Genomic DNA, 19983 nt, shown 5'->3' with positions numbered 1-19983 from the left:
TGAGTGACCAGAAAATTACATCAAGGAAGAGCATCCCCAACATCCTCATTAGAATTCATTTAGTCTTTCTGCAATGGCCTTAGCTTCCCTAAGAGCCCTTTTAAACCCCTTCGTCATCTAATGGTCCAACTGACTTGCTTCGGATACATTTTTAAAAGATTTTATTAAAAGTTTTTGCCTCTACGGCCAACCTCATTTCAAATTCTCTCTTAGCCTTCCTTATCAATTTTTTATACTTAACTTGACAATGTTTATGCTTTTTCCTATTTTCTTTAGATGGATACTTCTTCCAATTTTTGAAGGATGTTTTTTTTTTTTGTCTAAAATAGCCTCTTTTTAACCATGCCAGTAAGCGTTTTGCCTTCCTTCCACCTTTCTTAATGCATGGAATACGTCTGGACTGCACTTCTAAGATTGTATTTTTAAACAATGTCTACGCCTGTTGTACACTTAATCTTTGCAGCTACACCTTTCAGTTTTTTTCTTTTTTCCTCATTTTATCAAAGTTTCCCTTTTGAAAATTGTGTTAGAACTGTAGCTTTACATATTGCCCACCCCCCTTCCAATCATTAGTTCAAATTTGATCATGTTATGATCACTATTGCCAAGTGGTCCCATCACAGTTACCTCTCTCACCAAATACTGTGTTCCACTAAGAATTAAATCTAAAATGGCTCCCTCTCTCGTTGGTTCCTGAACTAATTGTTCCATGAAGCAGTCATTTCTTCCATCCAAGAATTTTGTGGCTCTAGCATGTCCTGATGTTACATTTACCCAGTCAATATTGGAGTAATTTAAAACCTCCCTATTATTACGGCACTGCCCAAATTGGTTAGCTTCCCTGATTTCTCTTAGCATTTCATCATCTGTCTGACCATTTTGTCCAGGTGGACAGTAGAATAGACCTATCACTATACTCTTACCCAACACACATGGGATTTCTACCCATATGGATTCTACTGAGTATTTAGTCTCTTGTATGATCTTTAGCCCGTTGGATTTTATACCCTCCCGGACATAAAGTGCCACACCCCCACCAAGTTGATCCTCCCTATCATTGCGATATAATTTGTACCCCGATATAGAACTGTCCCATTGGTTATCCTCCTTCAACCAGGTCTCTGAGATGTCAATTATGTCTCTCTCATCATTCACTGCTATACACTCTCACTCTCCCATCTTCTTAGACTTCTCACATTGGCATACAGACATTTCAAAGTGCGTTTTTTGTTTGTATTAAATCCTGCTTTTCAGGTGCTAGGGATAATTTGGAATTCTTTAGCTCAGGTGATTCTTTACTTATAGGCACATGTACTACTTTTGCTTTTATTGGAACCTCTCTGTTGAGATGCCCTAACTCTCCTGTTTCATTAATTTAGTATCCTTCAAAGATACATTCCTCCAAACCATGCACTGAGTGACTGTTGGCTTTCCCCCTTGTTCTAGTTTAAAATCTGCTCTCTCTCCTTTTTAAAAATTAGTGCCAGCAGCCTGGTTCCACTCAGGTTAAGGTGGAGCTCATCCTTTCGGAAAAGCCTCCCCCTTTCAATGCCAAGAAGTGCAGAGTCATGCATTTAGGGGTGCAGTAATCCAAAAGAGTTGTATGTGATGGGGAGGTGAAAGACTAATGTGCGTAGACCGGGAGATGGACCTTGGGATGATAGTGTTTAGAGATCTGACAGCAATGAAGCAATGTGACAAGGCAGTGACTAAAGCCAGAGAGATGCTGGGTTGCATAGAGAGAGGAATAACCAGCAGGAAACAAAAAGAGGTGATAATGCTCTTGTACAGGTCTTTGGTGAGGCCTCACTTGGAATACTGTGTTCAGTGCTGGAGTCCGTAAGTCAAAAAGGATAGAGACAGGATTGAGGCAATCCAGAGAAGGGCAACCAAAATGGGGTGGGGTCTGTATTGGAAGACCTATGCGAAAAGGCTGAAGGATCTGAATATGTGGAGGAGAAGAGGTATAGGGGAGATATGATACAGACATTCAGATACCTGAAAACTGTAGAGCTAAGGGTCGCGATATGAAACTGTGGGGGGAAGAAGGTGACTCAGAGCCAACATTAGGAAATATTTCTTCACAGAGAGGGTGGTAGATGCCTGGACTGCCCTTCCAGAAGAGGTGGTGAAGATGAAAACAGTAATGGCCAGCAAAAGGGCATGGGATAAACACTGCGGATCGGATCCTTAACAGGATGGAAATGAAGATATGGAGTGACCAATGTTAACTTTAGGTGTAATATTTCTGCATGGGGTAAACTGCATGGCCCAGCAGTTATAACCACAAGAAATTTGCTGGCCAGACTGAATGGACCATTTGGTCTTTATCTGCTGCCATTTACTATGTTCATTATCTTCAGTAACCCGAGTTACACTGGCATACCTGTTCCTGGTGATCTGGAGCCAGGTAGCCACTCTGACCGAATGTTTGCACTGGAGGAGCTTAAATGTTTGCAAGCCTGAGCAAATATTCCATCATAGAGAGTCTGCCATGCGTATTCATTCAAGAAGTCTTAACTATTGCACATAATGCTATTGGGAGTCTCCAGTTTTGCCTCAGGTTTAGGGGAAGATGAAACAAGCAGAACATATGTCCAGTTTTAACAGTCTGTTTCTTGCTAACGGACACTTTGCAGGTGCTTCTGATACAGTAAACAACAGAACTACTGTCTGCTGGATGCATCCCAAATGTCCATCCAGCTGCAATATTTAATTTTCCATAGTTTTCAGCTGTGGGACTCTACAGTTCGTCCCACAATGCAGGCCTGTCAGAAAAGATAAATGTTTGGGTAGGCGGTATTAGAAGGCCCACTGATATATTAGTAAAGCATAGAGCTGCTGGATCTGGAAGGTTTATGGGAAGAACAGGTGGGCTTGTGTGTAAGGTTCGAGACAGAGTCCTCAGCTGTACCCAGACAGCTCTGCAGCCTACATAATAACTACCGACCTTGGCCAGACAAAATCCAGGATGTCGAAGGCAGACATTATATTTATTTCATCAAGAATGCAGGGACAGTCCCCAAGAATGATCCCAGGCGGACAGCGTTTTCGTGCATTCCTACCTTGACTGGGTGTGCTGGAAGAGGTGGTGCTGGTCTCTTTGGAGGAGGCCGTCTCGTGAGGGCTGCCTGATTTTCGGTTCCCAAGGACCTGCTGGTTAGAGAACTTGTAGATGGCTGCTGTTGCCTGTTTGTCATCACGGTCTCTGAAATTTTCCTAGGCTGAGGTTTAGATACATAGAGGTTACTTGCATAAGTAATGCGCACAGTACTGTTATTTTATTAATGTATAGGAACAGCTTTTATGGGCAACTAGATCATTACTATACTTCAGATTTTATTTTATTTTTTTAGTGAATTTACTTATGCTTTAATATTTTGTAAATGGACATATCCCACATGAACGTACAGTAGCTGTGTACTCACACTCTTTGCGTTGCACATGTTCCTAACATATACACCTCCCATATGTACCAATAACCATACTTGATGCTTCCCACATGTACCCACACTCTGTTTCAGTACATTTTCCCTCTATGTCACATTTTGGGCCTTATTCAAGAACAATTTTTTTCCATAGATGCAGCAAGGGGACAAGTCTTTTTTTTTTTTTTTTTTCTTTTTTTTTTAATAAGGCCCTTAATCTACAGGCCCTGCCTCCACACTATCACATTTCCCTTCACCCTTCATTTTCACCCCATACGTTTACCTCACCTTGAAAGGGCATTTGAGTTTGAATTAAATGCTCAACAGATGTTTGAGAACAAAGCTACAATATGCAGTTACACAGATTTTCCGTCGATAAGCATGGCTCAACGAGCCATGCTATTTGGGTGATGTCATCACGACGGGGCTCTGGTGGACATCCACGTCTCCAAGCTACAGTTTTTGAACTACCTGCCCTATGAGGTGCTTCCCACATAAAACGCAAGCCCGGTCTCTTCAGTTAGTTTCTTTCCACGCTCAGCCACGGACGTCTCTCAATCTCTCTGCATCTCTTCACATTCTCTCTCTTTTTTCTTTTTTCAATTGCATTAGTGATTCTCTAAACAGCACTTTTCAGTGCTACGATGTCGAACCCCCCAAAAAACTGGGGTTTTAGTAGGTGTGGACACAATGTCCATCACTGACAACCATAATTACTGCTACATTTGCCTAGGCCCAGACCATGACCAAGCAAAAGGTAGGGATTGCAGCTGCGTGTCTCCTAGGGCAAGAAGAATAGAGAGCGGTGAAGATTGCTAGCCTCCAGGAGCGGGAAAGTGCTTTGTCATCGGGCAGTTATGGGCCCTCTCCGAGGCACTCCATTCACTCCTCCCCAGGACCCAAGTCGATGTTGCTTGAGGTGGCCAGGAGGGCCTCATCGGAAAAGCCTAGGGGTAAGAAACACCCAATTCCTCCTTGGGTAGAGATTGCCTCAGCACCTAAAAAAAACTTAAATCAGTTTCGATTTCAAAAGCTCCTGAAAAAGAGGCATTGAAAGCACCGGAGCATAAATGCCAGACTATAAGAACATGATGCATCGGAAACAACGAAGAAAGCACCGATACATGCGACGCATTGATGTGGTTGTCATTGCACGACGTATTGACTCGCACACCGACGCACAACACATCAAAGTGACCCTTGTTACATGGAGCATCGGTGCGACCTTCGACATAGACGCAGGTCTCAACGCATGAAGCACCTGCGCCAAGACCAGCCAAGTTCTGTGCAACGATGCAGACTAGGCATTCTAAGTCCATCGCAGTCTCCACAAAGCACTCTACCAAGCATGCGAAACAAAGAAGCAAAACACTCAACTGATAGACTCAAATCACACAAATGTCCAATCCTCTCGACTGATCCCTTCCAGGAGATTCTTTCTGAGCATCCCTGGGTATTGCCTCCTGCTTTACAGATTAGCTTTACATAGAAACATAGAAATGACAGCAGAAGAAGACCAATAGGCCCATCCAGTCTGCCCAGCAAGCTTTCACACTTATTTTCTCATACTTATCTGTTACTCCGCCCGCTGAGTTCAGGGCCCTTATTAGTAACTTTCTGATTCTAATTTCCTTCCACCCCCGCCATTGATGCAGAGAGCAGTGTTGGAGCTGCATCAAAGTGAACTATAAGGCTTAATGTTTGAGGGTAGTAACAGTCGTATCGAGCAAGTTACCCTGATGTTTGTATACTCATACTGCTCAGATCAATGCCTTGTTAGATGTTGTCTGGATGTAAATCCTATTTCTTCATTCCCCCCTGCCGTTGAAGGGGGAGGGGAATGAAGAATCAGTGTCATCACCTGATGTCCAATCTGTATGTTCTGACTTGTCATCCCATTCACACTTACAACGCTTTTTTCTTCAGGAGGATCTTTTACCAAAAGCTAGACTTCCTGACCGAGAACAGGGATCTTGGAAGCAGACTATCTCAGCTGACTATTTCATCCCCATGAATGGTCTCTCAACCCGTCAGTAGCAGACCATATCTTTTTACACTGGGGTCGGCCTTGGATAGATGTTTTCTAGCTTCCTCACTAACTGAAGAGACCAGGCTTGCGCTTTGCGTGGGAAGCACCACGCAGGTGCAGCAGTTCAAAAACTTTAGCTTGGAGATGTGGATGTCCGCCAGAGCGTCATGATGACGTCACTCAAATAGCATAGCTAATTCATCTTGCTATCTATGGAAAACACCATTTACGGTAAGCAAATTTTCTTCACATAGAAATATAGTATACAGGAGTCTCACCTTTCTTCCTTTGAGCTGAGTTATGAGTTTGAAGAAGAGGTTAGTTTCACCACCGACACTGTTCATGGCTGGAGAGCAGCAACCCCTGTGGGAAGAAGAGAGAACCAGAACTGAAATTCCTGTATTGGAATAAGTTGCTTTTCATAGACCTTCTTTATGTAAGAGTCTATTCCTAGTGTCCCTAGACTAAAGCAAATGCCTCTTGTGATTCCCAGTGCTCTTGGATTAAATGAATTTCCAATACCCTGATTTAGCAAGTAGAGGATATTTGTGCCAAGAAAGCACGTTCTGTGCACCTCTGGAGTCAAACTACCATCCGACTCTCATCTCAAGAGTCAAACCTCCATTGCTTCTCTGCTTCTTTGACCATGATCTCGGTGCAGGGTCTGAGCTAGAAGGTGAGGGCAGTCTCTTCTTGGTCTTGTAACAGCTTAGAGTTAAAAAAGAGGCGGGCCAAAATTGAATGCATGAAATGAATAAAATGAAGATTGGCTGTATACATGTAGGTCAACTTTCAGCCAGTTTAAAATTTGTGCGTACATTCATGATACACATAATTTAGCTATATGAAAAAAAGCTTTTGAGGGGGGAGGACTGTTAGGGATCTCTACATGCATAATGGGCATTTTCAAAAATTATGTACGTAAAGAAGATGCCATTGAGGTGCATTACTGTATGTCCTGTTTTGCAATGGGCAAACTTAAGCCCATATGTTTAGCTGCACAATAACCTAATAAACAAATTCCGTTTATGTGCACGCATTCTCTTGGAAAATCAGGTTTGAAAGGTGTGTGAAATTACATGCATAATTACTAATTTTGCAGGCAGGCATATCACTGAAAAAAAAACAAAATCGCCCCGTTCAAATTTGCCTTTGTGGTCAAAAGGTTCAAGGCAAGCATCCCTTACTTTCAGGTGACTGACTCTCTCCCAGGCCTCTTAATCTCTGGAAGTCACTGCCGATTGAAAAGGGGGCATTATTTAATGTGCCACCAACTACGTCTGCTCACTGGCTACCAGAGCCCCGGCACAGTGCCCGATTACAAGCCACACCCCGGACTGGTTACCAGGAGGTAGTTCAGCGTTATAGGGTCTCTTACGTAAAAATAGGAGAAAAGCCTTCGTGAACCTGGGCCCTCTCTTGAATACCTGCTTTTTCCAACCCTGCAAAGTCTAAAACAAGAAAGAAGATGGGGAAAGTCCTGAAAAATGACTCCGAGCCCCAGGTCCTGTTTTGGGAAGCACCCGGGGAGAGGAGATTTTCAAAAGCCCCATCTTATACCTTTTTCTGTAGAAGCAGTAGCCGATGGAAACTCCAATCCCACACAAAACCAGGAGGAGAATTAGAATTCCTATTCCCACTGGTCCAATGCCTGAAAGGAAGGAATTAAGAACGGTGAAAGTTATAGCAAAATGCCCATTGCATTTATTCTCTCTTTCTAATCCAGTATAAAGAAGAGAACACTCACCCGGTGAAGGCAGCGGCCCACTGTCCACACTGCCTCCGTTTCCTGGTCTGCTACAAAATGGCGGACCCCATCCTTGGAAACAGTGGCAGTTGTTGTTGTTGTTGCAGATCTGTGGCAAGAAGAAAAAGAGATGGTGAGAAAGGATGGGTGGAGGAACGTAAACATGAGCGTGAAAGCTCTGGCTACACAAATGACACCCCCCCCCTACACATGTGCGTTATAAATTCAGCTCTGAAAGACAACACTGGCCCCCACCTGCCCACAGAGCTGCTCCTGAGATCAAACCTAGACACAGGGTCAGCAATCTGTGCACCATGTGCTCTGAAAGCCATCTGTTGAACAGGCCCGGAAGAGGCCACGAAACGGGAGGCCCCGGCGACTGTGCTGTCTGCGGCGTCCCTGCCGGCTTCTGAGCAAAACGGGAGGGGAATGGAAGCGCCGCAGTGAAAGTTTAAAAAAAACCCAAAAGAAACACAACGTACCCCCTGACCATTGCACTTCTTGGTACATTCTTCGGCCTTGAAGAAGGAGCTGTTTCTGCACTGCCCCTCAAAGCAAATCTGTGAGGCCAACAAGAAAGAAAAATGTTTTAAAAAAAAAGAAGTCCCAGGCTCCAGTCTCCCCATTTCTTGCCTCTTGGGCTTGTTCTTTTCATCTTAGGCAAGGCTTTATTATTCTTTCTGCCCTGTGCTTACTATTTACATCTGGTCCTGTGAGGCCCGCCTGGAGTGGTGCTAAGAGCCCGGGATTGAGAACGGCAGGAGAAAAACAAGTGGGCAGCACTTTCAGACACGTTATATGCTAATAAAGCCCCAGGCGTAAAACAGAATGATCAGAGGGCTTCTCGTTTAAATAAAGTCATAATTAGTATCATTATTATGCTCTTTCTGGTCGATTTTTAAAAGCCTTACACTCGCCAAAGCAGGGAAATACACAGGTGACTTGGCCTGGCGGGCGGCTTTGAAAAACCGTGAGAGTCTGTGCACAAAACTTTGTTTTCGCAAAAAGGGGCGGGGCCTGTACCCTGACGTCTGTGCGTAAGTCTTTATGCGCACAAGCACGGCGCCGGGGTCCCCTACCGCGTAACTTTATTTCTGCTATGGATGGCGTGTAAGTTGTGTAATAAAAAAAAATAGGGTAGACAGCAGGGTTTTAAGGGTCAGGGCTAATAGGGTAAAAGGGAGGCGAGTTAGTTGGGGGGGGGGGGGTTAGGAAGTCCTCTCCTTTATTGGGGCAAACTGGGAACGAACTGGGAAAAGAAGTAATTGCGTTGGCGCTCGAGCGAGGCGACACTGGCGCGCACATGCATGCTTCAGTATGAAATCATGCGCACATGTATGAGCGAACAGCCGATTTTAAAACCCGCACACATACGTACGTGCTTATGTTTTAAAATCGCCGCGCCCGAGTGCGAGAGCCAGCAAACGCGCGCACACGTGCGCCCTTGTGCGGCTCTTAAAATTTGCCTCTCTGGTTTAAACCGCCCACTGTTCTTAAGGGACTGTCCATAAATGACCTTGCACGGTTTGTCACAAATCTCCAAACCCCCTTTCATCTTAGAAACCCCCCTCCCCGTTGGAGTGTGACATCATTTATGGATGGCCCCTAAGTGCTGCTGGCTCTGTAGGCTCTTGGTATCTTTGGGGGCCTAATCATTCCAGGGTTCTTCTGGCAGGCGCACAATGGGAGAAAACAGTTTTGAAAAATATAAGTTCTTTTAGGCCCAGATATAACAAGAATTCCACCCCCCCCCCCCCTCCCTGGGATACGAAACTCTCTGCTGAAGGTGCTGTGCTGAAGCAATAAGGCCCGCCCGAGCATCTGCCTCAGTGCGATCTCAGCACACGTCCAGTGCCTGGCGTCTTACTGCCGTCCGACAGCGCTGGCACACGTTACTGGGATCACTGGAGTGCCTTACTGAGATCATCAGCAGATCATTTCGTAGATGTTGAGGAAAATAAAATGTAGGTTTTAATTAGCTCTTCAGGCAGAGATAACATTTCAGTCCCAGCCCTATTTATTTACATTTACCAAGCACTCAGCTGCAGAAAGTGACTAAGAGAACTCTAAGCAAGGAGTATCGATATCAAAAGCAGCGGACAACCATTTGTAAAGGCTCCCGCGTTGGTTACAAGCAGAGGATGTGCCACTTCCCTGCTGGGATCTGAGGCTGGAACTGGGTGGGATGCAGAGGGCTGTGAAATGCGCCGCTCCCTCCACCCCCCTACAACATACACACACACCAGCCCTCCACCCGAAAAATGATTAATTAAAATGAAATGGAACCTCTCCCCCCCTTCGAAAGATACATTACAGATAGCAATAAACAAACAGGCCATGTGTCTCCGATTCACTTTATATGGGCACAGAGCAGGGAGAAGGAAGGAAGGAAGGCTGCAATCGTCTGACCGAATTCCAAGTCATTCTAATACCAAGGACCAAACCTGAACTTAAGCCCAAACTAGGGGCCGAGCCTTCAGATTTTCCTGAAACAGAACAGAACTGGAACCAGCGCTTGAAAGTGCCTGAGCTGGTACGGAGCCGGAGATGGAAATTCAGGTTACCGGCTCAGCCTGATGGTTTGACTGAACATCTGTCGAGGTCCTGCTCACTGGCTCCAGAACAAATGGCAACGAGCACATTCAGGGGCCACGTGTGGACTCTCTGACAACCCCCCAGCCTGGATGTGGGTAACAGGCCGAGCACGGCGCCACAACACGTGTCTCCTACTGGGGGCGTTCCCAAGGTGAGGCTGGCTGGGAGGGGGGTAGAACTCAAGGGCCACAGTTTTTGGTTTTCAAAATTACCGGTGACATTTTCGGTGGGAAAAAGTAACCGTAGACCAAAAAAAAAAAAAAAGTTGCAAATCTCTGCCAGGAGCTTTTTCCAGGCAAAAGCAGGTGCATCCTTTAACGTGGAAAACTGATGCATGGACTATGGGAAAGAAGCACCTGGGGGGAGGGGGGCATTGAGGCGACAATGGTCAGGGTTGGAAGTCACCATCTAAGAGGATAGGTTTCGAAGGGACATCTGAGGGGAGGAAGTGCTAACGGCCCTTTAAAAAAAAAACTATGCGGCCGATGTGCGCATAACCTTACACGTGTACTCGCCACACGTGTGCATTTGTATGCGCACAGGGGACAGACGATCCAGGGATGGAGCGCGAGCGGGACCGGAATTTACACACATACGTCTTGATTTTTTTTAAAATCAAGCGCGTTTGCGTTCTTTCGGCGAACCTCCGCGCAGTCGGTAACAGGTGTAAAAGCACTCACGGGATCATCCACCCGCAAGACTTTTACTCGCGGGAAAAGCAGGTGGGAGCGGGAGAGGTAGCGACGCGAGTCCCTTTGCGACTTCCTATCTACAGGTTTTGTTTTTCGGGGGAAATGTATCCAGAGAAATAGCAGAGGCCAATCTCTGCAGGGACTTTTTGCCCAAAATAATTTTCAAAGGGGGGGAAGGAGGTACGCTCGCACACATTCCCACTGAGAAGCAGTGCAAAGTCCACGGGGAAAAATGTCCTTGGGCTTTCAAACAAGGGGGGGAGCTTCCGGAAATTTCCCCCCAAACTGAACAGCTAGGAGAATGCACGTTTTGGGTCTGACAGGACAAATAAAAGAAGCATTTCAGATTTATTTTTAAGTGCTTAGAATTTATCTTTTGTTTCGTGCAGGCTACACCGTAGACTTGTGTGATCTTGCTCCGCCCCCCACTGTGTAAATGAATCATATTAATATGCCTTGTATTTCAATTTTATTATGTGAATTGAAACTGAACCGGTTTTGGCCTGAGCCAGAACCAAAATCGGAATAACTTCAGTCGCAGCTGAACCTGAACTGAACCAAAAAAAAGAAATGTAGTGGTTTGATCCTCTGATTATGAAGTCGCTGTTTGCAATTCCACGGGAAATATTCAAAGGCCACACTCACTGTCTGAAAATGAATCCCCTCCTCTCAACCGGGGAGAAAAGCACGCACGGAGATGAACAACGCGCACGCTTTTACCCATGGAGCCAATAACGTGCGCACTTTTGCATTCTCAAAACTCTGTGTGATATTTTGAAGGGGAAAAGGGTCTTCACAGAAAAAGAGGGTACAAATCTCTGCAGGGACTTTTTTCCCCGGGGTATTTTTCAAAGGGGGATGTACGTGTGCTGCAGCAGTCAAAAAAGCAAATAGAATGTTAAGAATTATTAAGAAGGGAATGGTTAATAGAACGGAAAATGTCATAATGCCTCTGTATCGCTCCATGGTGAGACCGCACCTTGAATACTGTGTACAATTCTGGTCGCTGCATCTCAAAAAAGATATAATTGCGATGGAGAAGGTACAGAGAAGGGTGACCAAAATGATAAGGGGAATGGAACAGCTCCCCTATGAGGAAAGGCTAAAGAGGTTAGGACTTTTCAGCTTGGAGAAGAGACGACTGAGGGGGGATATGATAGAGGTGTTTAAAATCATGAGAGGTCTAGAACGGGTAGATGTAAATCGGTTATTTACACTTTAGTATAATAGAAGTTAGCAAGTAGCACATTTCAGACTAACCGGAGAAAATTCTTTTTCACTCAACGCACCATAAAGCTCTGGAATTTGTTGCCAGAGGATGTGGTTAGTGCAGTTAGCGTAGCTGTGTTTAAAAAAGGATTGGATAAGTTCTTGGAGAAGAAGTCCATTAACGGCTATTAATCAATTTTACTTAGGGAATAGCCACTGCTATTAATTGCATCAGTAGCATGGGATCTTCTTAGTGTTTGGGTAATTGCCAGGTTCTTGTGGCCTGGTTTGGCCTCTGTTGGAAACAGGATGCTGGGCTTGATGGACCCTTGGTCTGACCCAGCATGGCAATTTCTTATGTTCTTAACTGCTGCAACGCCCGGGGCTAAAAAGTACCTGCTGACTTCGCAACGATGCGGGAGCTGTTTTTTTTTTTTTCTTTTTAAACCGCCCCCTTTGCACGCAGGCCCAATCGGAAGAGGCCGCGAGACAAACACAGCCTCTCCCACCGCGCCGCTGCTCCCGTTGCACTGCGCGGCGCGTGAGAGGCATAAGCACCACATCCAGCTCTGCCTGCGCCCTGCGGGAGACCATGCACTGAGCGCCTACAGTGAATCTCAAAAGTTGCGCTGTGCGAGAGAGTTAAGTCATTTACCGAACTGTGTGTGGGCGGAAGAATTATTTCCACGGCTGTTGGGGAGAGAGAAGAAAAACAAATCAGCATGAAAGCCTTTATTTATGGCAAAGGAGGGGATAGCTCCAGTAAGGAGAAGCGCCCTCTTAACGTTTTGCTGTAAAAGACTTCTTCCGATATCCTTTCATTTATGATCTCCTTGTAAAACAGTCAGCAGAGACCGATTTCTCCAATGCCGCCTTTCACCTTTTCTCTAAAGCATTAAATTATCCCTGCAGCTTCCCAAACTTTTCTCTCCTGGCTGCCCTGCACTTACCTCCCCCACTCCCGCCTCGACCTGTCAGACCTGTGCAGGAAGACGCGAACGCAAAATCTTTGGAATGGCTCAGGCCGAGACCCATTAGTGCTTTTTCAAAAGCTTAAGCAGTTCCAGTACCGGGCAAAGAACATTTCCCCCGGCTCAGAGTCCGGGCACAGCCTGCCACTCACGTGATGGGCCCCACATTTGGTTCCGGTCATCACCAGCCCCGGGTCCAGCATGTCCCCTTCCTCCTCCGCAGCTCTGTACACGTGCATTCCCCGGCACTTGATCCGCTTCCCCTCCATGGTGACTGTGGTATCGATGGGAACCGCGTTGGACTCCAGTGGCTTAGAAGCAGAGCTCTGGCACTGAATCTTCCCGCACTTTGCATCCCTGGTTCAAGGCAGAACAGGAAGATTTGTATGAGATTAATGGGGCTTTATTGGGGTTTGTTTTTTTTTTGATCTGGTTATTTATTTTATTTCTCCTTCTCCTTTGGGCTTCCAGGTCTATAGCCGTAAGCCTCCCCAACTATCTGCGGAGGGTTTGCCCCTATTTTAATATTCCCCTGCCAGCTCACCCAAGCCAGAGCCACAATCCTTGGCCAGAGGCCACCAAGCAAACATGAATCCTAAATCTGGCCAACAGGTGAGCGACAGCTGGGGACTCCCTCCCCCTAGGAGCTGTGAACGCTACCTCTTCAGCATCCCTAGCCCCAAGTGGCCCAAGAAGCAGAAGCCATGAACTCGTGCCTTCTGCATGGCAGCTGACCAGGCCGGCTCTGGGTCTCCCTTCTCAACAGACAAGCACGGTGCAGCATTATTATTTTCTGCGGCCTGCGCACGCTACCTGGTGTCACATGCTCTGTATTTGCCATTCAGATCCTTTCCGCAGTTGCCGTACTGGTCGCCGGCAGCGTTCACCTTCTCAAAGCAGATCTCCGGCGCGGGGCCTCGCTCCTGAGGGACGAGAGCAACACAAAGTCAGAATGGTGGAAACGGTGACCCACACAATCACAAATCAGACTTTTCCTTTTCTTTAATGGTCATTGGAGAACAGTTCAAACCACACCTAGCCTGAGCCTATAGCTGAGCAGTGATTCAGCGGCAGCTGACTAATAGATTATAAGGTTTATCTAATCTACATTCAATCTACATGTGGTTCTACATTCAATCTACATAGGACTTCCGATCTCCGCCACCAGACCTCTACAGATGCTCCAGAACTCAGCAGCCAGGATTTTAACCAACACTAACCGGAGAACTCACATCACCCCGATACTTAGAAACCTACACTGGTTACCTATTAAATACAGAATTTGGCACAAAGCTCTCACCATCATCCACAAATCCACACATAACCAACTTCCTTTAGACCTTCAGTTACCACTCAAACCATACACATCTGCAAGACCCATCAGAGAGGCTCTCAAAGGAACCCTTCAAGTTCCCCCAACTAAATTCACTCGACTAACCTCCACGAGAGAGCGGGCACTTTCCACAGCTGGCCCCACCATCTGGAATAACCTGCCGACGGATCTACGACTGGAACCCTGCCTGACTACCTTCCGGAAAAAACTCAAGACTTGGCTTTTTGCCCAAGGCCTTCCCTGAAACATACATCTTATCTGAGCTTTCTTTAGCTCAATAGACTAAAAGACCAACCCAGTAATTACATCTCCATCCATGTTTATTCTCCAGTTTTTCCTGTCCTTTATTTCCTGGCTACACTAGCCTCCAAGTTCTTTCCCCCTGTTATTTGTAACTGCGCTTCGGCCTTCTTGTTATATGGTTTCTTGTTAAGTTAACCCCCAAGTTTGATGTAAACCGGCCTGATATGAAGCTTGTCATGAAGTTCGGTATAGAAAAATGGTAAATTAAATAAATAATCCTACCATAGAAAACAGAATTAACCAAATTAAACCCAGCAGTTTGAAAGCATGACTTAATACATCAGCAATAAGAATGAACAGAATTTGGAGCTGATCCTACGGGTAACTTAGGTCTTTGTTTCAGGTCCTTGAACCAGATCTGACCAGCCATCCTTAACAACCTAAAAAAAGTTAAATGCTGACCTGAAAGATCACATCGTATCTCCGTAGGAATTCATATTTCTCCAGAAGGCTCTTACCGGCTCCCACAGCTGGGAACACTGCTGTTCGTAGGTGAGGCACATCCCGCTGTAGCAGTAGGCCTGCTCGTCCTGGCAGGCCGTGCCATCCAGCTGGTAATAATTGGAGGGGCAGAATGGGCGATTTGCCCGTGCAGTACTCCGGGAGGTCACAGGGCCTGGACTGCTCCCTGCACAAGATTCCAGGCGGCTTCAGCTAAAATCGACAGGAGAAGAAAAGGTGACTTTTTCTGCTGACCTTTAGCTGGTCGGGATTTTGACAGCAGCGCAGCGCGGGCCCAACCTGACCTTGTGATCCACGGGGAAATGGCGCCGCAACCCTAGTTTCCAAGACTCCTCAACCCTGCTCCCCCCCCCTCCACCACCCCAGGATATGAGATTCCTGCCTCAAATGCACCCCCAAGGGATCGAATCCTGAAGCGCGTTTGTGATCCCCCCTGGAAAGGAACTAGCAGGGCTGGGTGAAGGCATGCCCAGGCTGAGGCCCTAAGCGACGTCAAGTTTAACCGGTCCCACAGCATTACCAAAAGAAAAAAGTATGTAAAATTTTACATTTAGTAAATTTATTTATTTTTTTTGTATTTAGAGGCTGCTCATAATCTGAGACTCTTAAGCTGTAGCGAAGGCAGCCTGGGTGTAAATCCAGCGCTGTAAAAATGAGAAGAGAGGTGAAATAATCAGTCAGGGTCCTAAACTGACATCGCTGAAACATAAGGCGTCTTCAGGGGGGGGGAAGTGCAGATGGTTTTTTTTGGCACTAGTGGACCATGAAATCACACTAAGGAATCAGAGTAAGTCAAGTCAGATGGTGCACTGTAACCCCGACAGGAGGAGGAAAGATGCCGTCTCTTGTTATGCGGAAAAACACGTGCACGTATAACGGACACCTTGAAACTTATAGAGCAAGAGGATGAGGAGCGTGGCTGGATCAGTGACAAATGTTGAGATTACTTACCTGGTAATCTTCTTTTCCTTAGTGTAGACAGATGGACTCAGTATGAATGGGATAGTATCCGCATACTAGCAGTTGGAGACAGATCTGACGTCAGTACGGGGGCGTATATAGCCCCACAGGAAGCGCAGCGACTCAGTAATCTTCCTTGCAAAAGCTGTTATGGATGTGTGTACTGACGCTCAGTGAAAAGTGAAAAGTGAAAACAGGATTCCCCTGACCGATTGACAGTGGCTGGAGACCGCCAGCATTCACAACCAGAAAGCGCTGATACTGGTAGAGTGTACGCTCTTATGGAACAGATGACATGGCTTACCTGGAACCGGTGAAACGCATGACACAGGCAGCGGGGCGGGGATGCTGAGTCCATCTGTCCTACACTAAGGAAAAGAAGATTACCAGGTAAGTAATCTAAACATTTCCTGGCGTGTAGCCAGATGGACTCAGTACGAATGGGAATGTACAAAAGCTTTACCTCCCACCTGGGCGGGAGGCTGCCTGAGGACCATGCAAAACCGCCCTCGCAAAAGCTGAGTCCTCCCTGGCCTGGACGTCCAGACGGTAGAACCTGGAAAAGGTATGAAGGGAGGACCACGTCGCTGCTTTACAGATGTCTGCCGGAGACAGCATCCGTGATTCAGCCCAAGATGCCGCTTGGGCTCTGGTAGAATGAGCCTTGACCTGTAGAGGCGGAGCCTTCCCAGCCTCCACGTAGGCGGCTCTAACGACTTCTTTAATCCAGTGGGCGATGGTGGGCCGCGAGGCCGCTTCACCTTGCTTCTTCCCGCTGTACAGGACGAACAGATGGTCCGTCTTTCGTAGATCTTGTGTAAGTTCCAGATACCTGGGCAGCAGTCTGCCAATGTCGAGATGGCGTAATAAACGACCTTCTTCAGATTTCTGCAAACCCGCCGTGGTAGGCAAGGATATGGTTTGATTAAGATGAAACTGTGAAACCACCTTAGGCAGAAAGGAGGGAACCGTACGAAGGTGGATAGCCTCTGGAGTGATCCTAAGAAAGGGATCACGACAGGACAGTGCCTGTAACTCGGAGATGCGGCGTGCTGAACACACCGCCAGCAAGAATACCATCTTCAAGGTGAGAGAACGAAGAGACAGGCCCCGAAGGGGTCGGAAGGTGGATCCAGCGAGGAAATCCAAAACGAGGTTGAGGTTCCACAAAGGCACAGGCCACTTCAGTGGCGGACGAATATGCTTGACTCCTTGCAGGAAGCGAGAAACATCCTGGTGCTTGGCGATGGTCTTGCCATCCCTCCTGGGACCATAGCAAGACAACGCAGCCACCTGAACCTTGATGGAGCTGAGGGACAGACCCTTCTGAAGCCCATCCTGTAGGAAATCCAACACAATAGGGATTATGGTTGCATATGGATTGGCGCCATGAGTGTCGCACCATGCTTCAAATACCCTCCAGATCTGGATGTATGTGAGGGATGTGGAAAACTTGCGAGCCCGGAGGAGGGTATCAATCACGGGCTCCGAGTAACCCTTCTTCTTCAATCGAGCCCTCTCAAGGGCCATACCGTAAGAGAGAATTGAGCTAAATCCTCGTGAAGAATGGGACCTTGACGTAGAATCTGAAATGAGAAGAAAGAGAAAAAATCAAAGTAGTCTTGGAAAGCACGCTCAACTAGCGTGCAGGCACTCCAAACTGCTTTGGAGACGGAAATTACTGAGTCGCTGCGCTTCCTGTGGGGCTATATACGCCCCCGTACTGACGTCAGATCCGTCTCCAACTGCTAGCACGCGGATACTATCCCATTCGTACTGAGTCCATCTGGCTACACGCCAGGAAATGTAGGATTCTTGCTACATTTTTCTGGCTTTAGCTCCATTTCCCAGCACTGCACCCCTGTTCCTTAAAAACAAAAAAAAAAGGTGCTTATTTCTGGTTTCCCACCACTCCCTCGCTGGCCAATCACATCCACCTAGAAATCTGTTCACCTATTGATACCCCTGAAGAGTTGCTGCCTACAGTGCTATTCAGCCAGCTCAGATTCCAGCATGAGATGAGCAAATGCGAGGATGACTGAATGCTGAATGCAGCTGAGAGATCTGCGAATGGACAGTAAGCAGGGTTGAAGGCTTGGCAATCAGTGCCGCTGCTGCTTACAAGTTTCAGACTTGTGCTAATGCAACCTCTTTTCTGTGTCTCTTGCTATGAAAACCGTATTAACAGTACGAGAATACACCAACTGTACATAGAGCAAAGTCTCTCAGCTTCTACACAGTTTGATCTGGTGGTTTCATGAAGCTGTGAGGCTGATAGTATTAATCAGTCCCAGGCAGAGTGGACAGTTCGATCAATCTATCTCATTCTTGATTTGTCGTAGAGCCCCCACCATCTGACCAGAGGACCTTCAGCGGAGCTATGTGCGAGCCTTGTACTGGAATAGCAGGGGGAGTTATAGATCTGAGCTGAGTTGCATTGGCAGGGCTGCTTGGGCAGATAATAATGGAACAGCAGGGGGAGTCTTCTAGAGCTATATGGACAGCCGGTATGGAAATGGCATGGGCCACTACAGATGCAGAATGAGATGGAGGATCTCGTGAAGGCCTTTGCATGTAATAGCGAATAGAACTTAATGACAGAGTGCATTGGCAGAACTGTACAGGGACATAGTACTGGGACTGATACGGGTCAGGATTGTGATGCATTGATAGAATTCCAGTAGCAATACAGCACGGCACTGCATGTCATGACTGAGGCATTTCACTCAATGCACAATAAAGCTCTGGAATTTGTTGCCAGAGGATGTGGTTAGTGCAGTTAGCGTAGCTGGATTCAAAAAAGATTCGGATAAGTTCTTGGAGGAGAAGTCTATTAACGGCTATTAATCAAGTTTACTTAGGGAATAGCCACTGCGGTACAACGGTTTAACTACGTCAGACTTCAGTACTACAATTCTACTGGGGTACTACAGGTATAGATTCGTATGGGTTGACGGTGCTATATGGAATGACCCTGATGAAAACTGCCTACACTGTTTGCCTGGCTCACTCTAAGGCCAGTTTCTGGGGGGAGGGGGGGGGGGTTTAGCCATAATAATGCAACTATTGCTTTCTCTGTCTTAGGAAAAGGGTGGTTATAAGGAGTAACACAGGTAAAACCCACCTTGCACTGATGGCAACAGATTCCATGAGCACAGTCAGCCCCGGCCTTCAGAGTACAATTCTTGGCATTGCAGCATGGATTCTTACATTCCTGAAGGAAGACCCCCCAGCACCTTTAGTGCAGATAAGAAACAAATCTCCACAAAGACACATACACACACTGCCCATTCCATCTCTGTACATACACAGCATATTGCCTCTCTGCTACTAACAAGGACTAGCACTCCAAAAACACAATCCAAGCAGAGTTTAAATATTTGAATGAAAGAAGAACAGCTGTCCAAGATGATGTGTGTATATGTGCATGTGCGCGATATATATACACATATACATACATATGCATGCAATAACAGCACGAACATCTTGGCTCATCATGACTTCAGCTGCAAAGCATTTATATACATTGTAAAGTCAATTGATATCTGCACCATAAAATAGAATTGAAACACTTTGCAATGCATAAAGGAGATACATCAAATGTAAAAACGAAACACTTGCTACTAAAACTTGTAGTGGTGATGCTGGATAGCTGCCCCTATCTTACACCGCTACTACCAGTACTTAATGCTTCTGTAGCACTCATAGCCATAAATACAGAATCAGTCTGCTGCAGGGACCGGTCTGCTGGGATATTTTGTGACTTGACTTATAGCTACATGAATCTAAAGGCAGCACCTTTGCTTTGCTCAGGAGTAAACCCAGTCTGCATTTCCTCTAGGGCTTCTAGGTAGTTATTACAATACTTGCAGCCTGCCAGACAGATGCAGCTGCTAATTCTTCAGCTACCTCTGCATTATTTTGCTACTATGGATCCTTCTGTGCTTATCCCATGCCATCCTGAAGCCCGTTAGCATTTTAGCCTCTGGAGGGCATTCTGGGCATCTAACACCCTTTCTGTGAACAGATTTTTCCTGATGTGGCTCCTGAATATGTCACAGAAAATATTTTTTCATGGGAAGGGATGATGGGATGTGTTGAATACTCTCCTGGAGAAGGCAGTGGAGACTAAAGTAGGTAACCAACTCCATGATGGAATGACATAAGCACAGAGTTGCCAAAAAAAGGTAAATGAATGGCGCCACTAGCGAAGGAAAGGAAAGTGGAGTATCTCTCCAACCCCACAGGTAACAG

General features: G+C 46.4%; 2 protein-coding genes across 2 annotated transcripts in view; one reads left to right on the top strand and one right to left on the bottom strand.

Moving 5' to 3' along the window:
- Nucleotides 1-2987: 2987 nt before the first annotated feature.
- LOC115082702 (disintegrin and metalloproteinase domain-containing protein 19-like) lies at nucleotides 2988-19214 on the bottom strand. Its single transcript, XM_029586897.1, is given in 11 exon segments — nucleotides 2988-3224; nucleotides 5736-5820; nucleotides 7018-7108; nucleotides 7205-7313; nucleotides 7687-7764; nucleotides 12824-13028; nucleotides 13485-13594; nucleotides 14766-14885; nucleotides 14887-14961; nucleotides 18854-18943; nucleotides 19188-19214. Coding segments are annotated over 11 exon segments (1221 nt in total). The 3' UTR covers nucleotides 2988-2993.
- A 710-nt stretch (nucleotides 19215-19924) lies between these two features.
- Nucleotides 19925-19983, top strand: part of LOC115082701 (disintegrin and metalloproteinase domain-containing protein 19-like) — a gene marked incomplete at its 3' end in the record, with an annotated part of 26895 nt that continues 26836 nt past the window's right edge. The window contains exon 1 of the mRNA XM_029586896.1: nucleotides 19925-19976. Coding sequence (XP_029442756.1) covers nucleotides 19925-19976 — 52 coding nt within the window. The remainder of the gene's footprint in view (nucleotides 19977-19983) is intronic.

This window comes from Rhinatrema bivittatum, unplaced genomic scaffold, assembly GCF_901001135.1.
Source record: "Rhinatrema bivittatum unplaced genomic scaffold, aRhiBiv1.1, whole genome shotgun sequence".
Lineage (NCBI taxonomy): Eukaryota > Metazoa > Chordata > Amphibia > Gymnophiona > Rhinatrematidae > Rhinatrema > Rhinatrema bivittatum.
This window is presented reverse-complemented; position numbering and strand designations above follow the sequence as displayed.